The sequence below is a fragment of the Phycodurus eques genome, chromosome 5 (genome assembly GCF_024500275.1).
Source record: "Phycodurus eques isolate BA_2022a chromosome 5, UOR_Pequ_1.1, whole genome shotgun sequence".
NCBI lineage: Eukaryota > Metazoa > Chordata > Actinopteri > Syngnathiformes > Syngnathidae > Phycodurus > Phycodurus eques.
The window spans coordinates 18,513,983-18,523,104 of record NC_084529.1 but is presented as its reverse complement, the minus strand read 5'-3'; the positions used below and the strand labels follow the sequence as shown (position 1 = coordinate 18,523,104).

Here is a 9,122-nt window from a genome sequence, read left to right as displayed (position 1 = left end):
GTGGGTCATCTACTGCCCGTGAGAGCAATTCAAATGATAACTCAAGAATGCAGTATGTGAATGCTGAAAAGGTGAAGCTGCAGTGGAATTAGAAAATTGTCGAAATGTAGAATGTGAGGCGGCACGGTGGACGACTGGTTAGAGCGTCTTCCTCACAGTTCTGAGGACCGGGGTTCAATCCCCGGGCCCGCCTGTGTGGAGTTTGCATGTTCTCCCCGTGCCTGTGTGGGTTTTCTGCGGGCACTCCGGTTTCCTCCCACATCTCAAAAACATCCATGGTAGGTTACTTGAGGACTCTAAATTGCCCGTAGGTATGAATGTGAGTGTGAATGGTTGTTTGTTTGTATGTGCCCTGCGATTGGCTGGCAACCAGTTCACGGTGTACCCCGCCTCCTGCCCGATGATAGATGGGATAGGCTCCAGTACGCCCACACGACCCTTGTGAGGAGAAGCAGCTCAGCAAATGAATGGCTGGATGGGTGTAGAATGTGAGACTTGGATTGGTTTTAATGTTTTACATTTTTAGAATGTGGGAATTCTTGAAGTGTGGAAAATAGTTTCCGAGATCTTCTGAATGATGAGCTAAACAGTTTGAAGTTGGAATGGTTTGAATCGCTCAAGAAATGTGGAAGAAGGACATAAATGTCAAACATCTCTTGAATTAGAGACATTTATTGTGAAAACTTTTAGTGTTACATTTTTCGAATGTGGGAACTCTTGTTGAAGTGTGGAAAATAGTTCCAAACATGTTCTGAATGATGAGCTGAAAAGTTTAAATTAGGAATGGTTTCAATTGGTCACGAAATGTGAAAGAATTGAATTTTTCTGTGAAAGTGTTCGGGTGTGTTGCAGTTGTTGGAATGTGAAGTATACTTTCTAAACTGTTCTCATTCTGAACGAGTTTGAATTTGGAATGCGAATTTGGAATGCGAAAAATGGGAAAGCTTTTTGTTAAATGATTCATTCACTGGAGTTAATTTTTTAAATTCATTTTATTACATTAGCTTTACTAATTAAACATTATATATATATATATTTTAGCTACCTTTTTCCCTTTTAACTGTAAAAAAAACCCTTCATACATCGATCCGGAAATGTTTGTTTTTGTTGTTGTTAATGAATGAAATGTTTGGAGATCCACACATTTTGTTGGGCATGAACATAATGAAATAATAAATAATAATAATAAAAAAACACTCATCAAAAACTCAAAATTTGATGATTTTTGCTATTTTTATTTTAATTAAAAGACTAAATTTGGAGACGCATGTTTTTCGTGTCAAATTTGCTACATGATAATTAATTAAATGTTAATGGTAGCATCTTTTATCCTCAAAAAAAAATAAAAAAAAAAATTTGTTTTTAATTTTTTTTTTAAAATTTAACATTAAACAGTCATCTTGCTCCTAGAACTAAAATAGTAATAAAACAATAACAATAATTCACCTTCTCATCTGTGTATTTTCTTGCATGCTCAATGCTTTTTACTTGTCTATATACATTTTATAATCTTGGTATCAGAGATAGAGTTTTGCATAACTGTGATACTATTGTGATGTGTATCATTATAAATATAAACAAACTTAAAAAGTAAAGACATTTATGTTTGGTAGATTATTTGTTTGTTGTAACAATACAATGCTTCTTGGCAATAAATCTTATACTGTTGGAAATCAAGTTTATTATCCTTTTAGATGATTCCATATTTATAAGGAACATGCATTTCTGGGATGAACAGTCGAGCTGAATAGGTGGGTTGCGCTCATGAAAAATTTGCCAGATCTTATCACAAGTTACTCTGGGATTCCCACTAATACTGTAAATTGTTCTCCTTATGGTTATGAGAAAACGTTTCACATTTAAGCGTCTCTTTGGGCTTCTGATGAATAAAGTGTTTTCCAAATATAGACGTAACTTATGAGGAACGCTGAAGACTGTGGATCAGTTCGGGGAGCACCCAGAGGTGTATGCATGTGTGTCTGATGTGTGTGTATGCATTTTCATGCAGAATCCATCAGCCTGTTCCTGACCTAGAATTGTAACGACACATCTAATATGTGAGGGAAGCTTCTCCTATCACTCCCCGGGGGGGCTCCAAACACCCAAGAATAGCTTCTCTCTTCCTACTGTGCGTGTCTAGTTTTAAGTCACATGACAAATGAGCGTGCTTCGCTAGAACTCGAGGGCGGAGAAATCGGGAATGTCCAATGTCCCAAAGGTGCCCGGACAGAGGCAGCATGTTAATGCATAGCGGCTTCCTGATTGATGGCTATCCAGATCACATCCAAGAACATTTGTGGAAACCTGCAATTGCTCATTTTATTGTTTTCGATAAATAGATGGATAGCTAGATAGATACATACAAAAATAGATACATAGATATACTGTCTAGTATATCTATGTATCTACTTTATTCATCCACGAGGTAAATTCACTGCTCTCTTCAAAGAGAGAGAGACAAGTTACATGGATAGCAGAATCAGTTATTTGTCTGGGTGTCTCCATCGTTTTTTGTTGTTGTAATTGTTTTATATACGATTGTTATGTTTTTGTGTTTCACGTACGCTATTCTGTCAACCAATCATAAGAGTGAGTTGTACCTATTGTTAGTACGGGCTCGTGATTGGCTTCAATGCTGAGTCTTCAATGAACTAAAAAAAAACCCAAATAATAATAAGTGTATGGCACTCAATAAAACCTTTCATTTTTAACAAATTTTGCATTGGGGCTGTTTGGTTCTGCAGGGTTAGAAAATGTAATATGGAACGATGGCGTGATAAGCAGTGTGCTTGTTGACGTGACTATTTTTTTCTAAATGGTGCATGCTAGCATTTGCACTGGAACTCATCACACGCAACGCTTGGAGCCCTTTGTCCTTCCAGGCAGCTGACTTGAAGGAATTTGCTTTAATGATACAACTGTCCTATACTGTTGTCCAGCCAACTATTCCATATGTCTTGCAGTGATGGTGTGAAGAATGTAGTTGTTTTGCTTGGAGATTGAAGGAGCGGAAATAATCGAGCTCGCTGAGTCCGCACAAAGAAAGTGTGTGGCATAAAGTCAATTGTCCGGAGCGAGCAACTTATGATGCTGTTGTCGTGCATTCAAAAACACTGCGGTTCTGCTTAGCTGTTGGCTTTGTGTGAAAAAATAAACTTTCACATTGTTGCAAACTCGGTGTGCAGGGCAGTATTTTTCAAAGTCGGCCCTCTCATGAACCTTTAAGAGTTAACTGCTTAGCCCACATGGGTGCTTAACAAATCAGCAGTAGCTACGAAAGCACGTCAACTATCTCCGTGTGTTGTAAATGATTCACCAGCGCATAATTAAAAATGACCTTCTCTTACGTTATGTGCAGGTGACGGCTTTAGCGTTCCAGTAGACTCTGACATCCCATCCCTCTTCTAAAGCTCTTGTCCTCATTTGGGTCACTGATGAGCTGAAGTCCATCCAAGCTGACTGGAGCGAGAGGTGGGGTCCACCCTGGACTGCTCACCAATCAATTGCAGGGCACACACCTATTCACATTCACACATTTGGAGTCTTCAAAGAACCTCACATCCATGTTTTTTGAAAGGCACGAGTAGAACATACAAACTCCGCATAGGAAGGCGTGAGCCAAGAGTCGAACCGCGAACCTCTCGACTGTGAGGTAGACGTGCGACCCACTATTACACCAGCTTTAGCATCAATTTTGTATGTACAGCATAAAGTGTAAGTAACATTGACAAAATATATAACATCACAATTGAAGAATGCTATACTATCTTTGGCCCATGCTGAGATCTCAACTAAAGTGGTGACCTTCGAGACACAACTGGAACCGTTACTTTGCTGATTTTTTTTTCTGACCTACAAGTGCTTCAGACCTCCCGCCACTAGATGGCGCCAGCAAACTCCACAACACCCGGCCAATTAATTCACATTAGTTTCCTTGCAGAAGAAGGACACTATTGGTAGGTGGCGCAAATGGACCGTTACGCTGGTTCGCAACCACCAGTAAACCCCACAGAAAAAGAAAAAGGAAGGCCAAAATAACAGGGACAGCCGTGTTTTATGCTTGTATTTTCTGATTGCAGGTGATGTGTAGAGTAAATGTTATTACCATGTTTTTTTTTCTGGAACAGATTAATTACATTTCCATTCATTTCACTGGGGAATGATCATTTGAGATAACATTGTTTTGAGATACGAGCGTGGTCACGGAATGACTTGTATCTCAAGGCACCACTGCAGTTAGGAAAAAATCATTGTGGTAAAAGAAGACAGAACCAGTGTGTTTAAAAAAAATCCATAGATTGTTTAATACAACATACCATATTGTCAACAATTCAACATCAACATAATTGTGTTAATTAAAAAAAAAAAATCTGCATATTACCTTTATTGCACAGAACAATTTGAATGATTTTTTTCCATATGTATATTTTTTTAGGTTTTTTTTTTTTTTTTTTTTTTTAAAAGTTGGCTCGGACTACATGATCAATATAGTCCAGGGTCAAAAGAAAAAAAAAAAGGGGGGGGGGGGTGGGAATTAAAAAATATATAAATAAATAAAAAACACAGAATCCTAGTTCACTCAAGACCAAAAGATGCTGGGTACAGTAGCCACACCTTGAACACACAGACAGCATTCATAAGCCGTGAGCCATTTGCACGGTTGTTTTGTCTTTTTTTTCCTCCTTTATGCAAAAGGGATTACACCAAAGCTGCTTCACATTGTATCCACGGGTGAAACCATCTGTGTCGCTGCCGCCGTTCGCATTTTCGCAACCCATTACCGCATCTCTGTCAGTAGTGAGGTCCATTATCGAGAACCTGGTCTTCTTTAGCCTCACGCGCTTTTGCAAAAGCCAGCTGTCCACAGTGTTCAATTGAGAAACTAAGGCGAGAAGAACCTCAGCATTTCATACAGAGGACAGTAAGTGTCTTTACATCTTCTGACTAACATGGTGACATTCATGGGGATAAGCAAACCTGTAGATAATCAATTCTATGGCTTTGATGATACCAGGGATGAAATATTAAACGCACAAAAAAAATGGAAGTCAACTTTTCCTCCTCACCATCATGTCCAACACAAATGATACCATTATTTTTGACAACCAAATGCTGTTCAATAGCAGAATTATCAAGATACAGCATTGCCCACAAAAATAAATAATTAGACTTCTTTCTGATTCATCCCCCAACTCTTGACTCCGTGGTAACATAAATTCGATATGGTAATCACTGACAAGTTCGTTCTCCCAATATTACCGATTAAGTGTTCTTTCATCTTCTAAAATGCGGATGCAGAAGTTAAGCTGTATGTTCATGTCAGGTATTTCAAACAATGTTCAGTGACTCGGAAAAATACTTCTCTTTTTTTCTTCTTCTTTTTTTTTTACACCTACAGCACTGTTACATTGTAACATAAATTTGATCATCAGTGGTGTGTAATCAAAATAACAGTTGTTCTTATAGCAGCTTTATTTTTTTTTTATTTATTCCCATTAAACAGATTTTAAAAATTGCTTTTTTTTGGCCTTTCCTAAAAAAGAATGTTATGAGTAGGACGATAAGTACAATAAAATTTGTTATTCCTGTACTGAATCTCAAATCTCTCAATATGTCCAGAATGTTTTGTGCTTTTTGGGGGTGGGGGGGAATTTTGGTATTGTACCTTAAGAGTTGTAACATTCTAAAACTTTCGGTAGCTGGAATTTTTCTATGGTGATGAATTGTAATTAAGTAATTAAAACATGTTAATTAAAAAAGACCAATACATTTTCATGTTCAAAGACAAAAATATAATCAATATTTATTCAAATTTTAGTTTTTTTTTTTTTTTGCATGTGTACTTGTTTGTAAAAATTTGCCAAAATGTTGCTTTCCCATAAAGATCCATCTTGCTATTTCCAAATGAAATTTTTTTTTTTTCCAAATTCCCTTTGTGCATCAATTCCAATTTCTTTTCATACTAATATCCAAACAATGTGTCCTCTTCTTCTGACATGTACTTTACTCATGAGGGAATTTCTGATCAATGGGTGTGACACTGATGAATCAGACTATTAACGGTCAAAATCATAAAGTAGGACAAAAGAATCACAGTTCAAACACTGATCAGATTAAATGTATTGATTTTGAACTTCAAATGCGTCATCTGTGTTTCATCCCATACTGACATCATTCATAACTTGGCATGTTGCCTCAGGGTGTGGGGGTGGGAGGTGCAAATTAAAATAAAAGAAACACAGACACAAAACAGCAGTGGCCACACAATCTACCTCTTGCATTCTGGCAGCTTGGACGGGTATAGATCCACAGGAACATGAACGTTTTATGACTAACATGACTTTCAATAAAATCAGCCCAGGAGCCATATAGACCTCACTAATGCCTTTCTGCGGTGGGCATGCTTTCATTGCCTCTCATTTGAAAGTCAGCGACTGCCCTTCTAAAGTTCTTAAGTCATTCTCCATGTGAACACACCAGGATCCAGTACTTAGTACTCAACAATGTCTACTTGACCATTTTTTTTTAAAATTCCTTTCAAGGGCCGCTTCTTTAAATCATTTTCATGTTAAACTTGCGGGGAGCGTCCACCGTGCTGCTGCTCATGCCAGCGTCCGATTTGCGCGGCACATACTCGATCTCGATGTTGTGCTTTGTGTTGCCTTTGCCTCTGCTCCAAAGGAAGAGCAGCACCAGGCAAAACAAGACGACGCCCAGAAAGGAAATGAAGCCCATTGTGGTCGCAATGATCAACGTCTTTATATCGAAGGGGAAAGGGACATTGGCTCGCGTGTCGTTAGCACCAGTTTCTGCAGGCTGGTTCGAGATGAAAGCAAAAGTCTTGTTGGGCTGGTATGGCCAATCAGGCGAGTAGCTGTGAATGTGCAAGTGAGCCACAGTGGTGTCATTTCCCCCCGCGTTGCTTGCTATACACATGTAAGTTCCATTGTCCTGAATCTGAGCGTAGCGGACCTCAAGGGTACCATCTGGCAACACAGAGATCCTTCCGATTGTTTTGGTGGTGATTAACTTCTTCTGCGGGGAGAGCCACATGATCACCGGAGCCGGATCGCCGTCCGCCTCGCAAGCGAAGTGAACGATGGCTCCCTCGTCGACAAACTGCTGCTGCGGTTTGCGATCCCTAATCCTGGACTTGCGACAGATGAAGTAGTTGGGTTGCAGGACATCCGGGAAGTCCTTAAACTCTTTGCCTTGGACAAATTCAGGGGAGGCGCAGGTGGGCTGCTGCCGGTTGAAGTTGAGTCTCCAGCGTCGCCGGAAAACCCACAACAAGCGACAGTCGCAGGCCAGGGGATTGTCATACAAGGCCAGAGTCTCCAGATTGCCTACTGAATGGAATGCGGACTCCTCTAAAGTAGTCAGGGAGTTCCCAGACACATTGAGAATCTTCAGGTAATTGAGACCCCGGAATGAGTAGGGCTCAATCATGGCCAGTCGCCCTCCAACCAGGTGAAACTCCTGAAGACGCAGAAGATCGTGGAGCTTATTTCCATCAATGGTATGGATCGGGTTATAGGAAAGATTAAGAAAACGCAAGTATACCAAGTGCCTTAGGGCGATGTAAGGAATGGTGGTCAGGTTAGCATTTGCTATGGTCAGGGAGGTCAGGTTTAATCCATACAAGCAATTTGGGGTCATTGTATCCAAATATGGCCAATTGGCAATCTCCAACACTTTGAGCCTAAAGAGACGTTTAAATGAGTAATCCCGTATGATATTGATGTTGAGGTGGTGCAGCCTAAGTGTGATCAGACTGTGCAGGTGGGTAAAGGCCTCTGTTGGCACAGAGGACAGGTTGCACTTCTCAAGACTCAGATGCTCAAGGCTACTCAGGCCATGAAAAGCGCGGTGGGAGATAAAAACCAGGTCGTTATCGCCCACCTCCAAAGAACGCAGGTTGTACAAATCCTGGAACATATAGTCCAGCAGGATGACGATCTTGTTCTCGCTTATGTCCAGCTCAGTGAGATTGCTCAGGCCCGTGAAGACCCCGAGCTGGATCAGCTTAAGCTTGTTGCTACGGAGCCCCAATGTCCGTAAACCGAAAAGGTTGTTGAATGCGCCGGGTTCAATCGTGGAGATCGTGTTCTCGCTGAGCTCCAAGTGCTCCAGGTTGGCAAAGATGGCGAACTCGTCAGGGTTGATGCTTCTTATGCGGTTCTTGCTGAGATCCAGCAGCCGGGTTTCTGCGGGGATTCCCTCGGGGACTGTCATGAGCTTCTTGCGGTGGCACATCACGGTGCGCTCTGGGATGTTGCACTCACAGCGGGACGGGCAGCCAGTGGTAGAGGCAGACAGCACTGCGCCCAGCATCAGGATCAGAACGGGCTGCCAGCACGTCACCAGGAAGCTGTGCCCAGTCGCTTCCCGAGCCGCCATCTTATCGGTTACCTGGGGGAACAACCACATAAGGCACAGCGTGGCGTTAGAAAATCAATATCAGTGAAAGGCAGAAGCAGTACAGCAGCACAGAAATAGGAACTGTAGAAGTAACACGCCCTTATTATAAAGTTTTCATTCAAGTTCAACAATCAATACATTTTTAAAAGGACACCGTTCTCATGTGACGCTATTCCTATAAATTTGCCACAAAGGATCATTTGATGCTGCGATATTGCTGCCACAGACTTGACAGTAAAAAGTGGGAGTACGCTATGATGTCTGCACACTTCTCCCGCATTCGACTTCAAAATCAAAGGCCAAACAATGCAGGCAATCCACTTAAATCTGGCATTGCACTGTTATTGCTGCTTTTCTTCAGGGCACCATTTCCACCGCACAGCTTGCAGGTGATCAATCAGTGACTGCTATCATCCTAATAACTAGGGACAGGGGTGCAGCTGCGAGTAGGATTAACATTTTTCAGCCTGCGATCTAATACCCGCTGTGCACATCGAGGGTTTGTTCCACTAAGGCTTACCCCCATATTCTTCCTACTTCAAGTCTGAATTTAATATGTAGTTGGGACTAAAGCAGAAATAGTAGAAGGAATGTGATGATAAATGAGATGTACAGTATGTGCTTTGGCTGACACTTAACCCGTGCCATCTATACGGACAAAACATAGCCCATGGCCACAATGGAATAAAAATAAACTAATT

At 41.0% G+C, this 9,122-nt stretch overlaps 1 protein-coding gene across 4 annotated transcripts in view; it reads right to left on the bottom strand.

Moving 5' to 3' along the window:
* Positions 1 to 5,400: 5,400 nt before the first annotated feature.
* The window catches only part of lingo1a (leucine rich repeat and Ig domain containing 1a), a 98,822-nt gene continuing 95,100 nt past the window's right edge, over positions 5,401 to 9,122 (bottom strand). For all 4 annotated transcript variants that reach the window (XM_061677909.1, XM_061677910.1, XM_061677908.1 and 1 more), the window contains one exon: positions 5,401 to 8,412. In XM_061677909.1, coding sequence (XP_061533893.1) covers positions 6,553 to 8,400 — 1,848 coding nt within the window. In that variant the 5' untranslated portion in view covers positions 8,401 to 8,412 and the 3' untranslated portion in view covers positions 5,401 to 6,552. The remainder of the gene's footprint in view (positions 8,413 to 9,122) is intronic.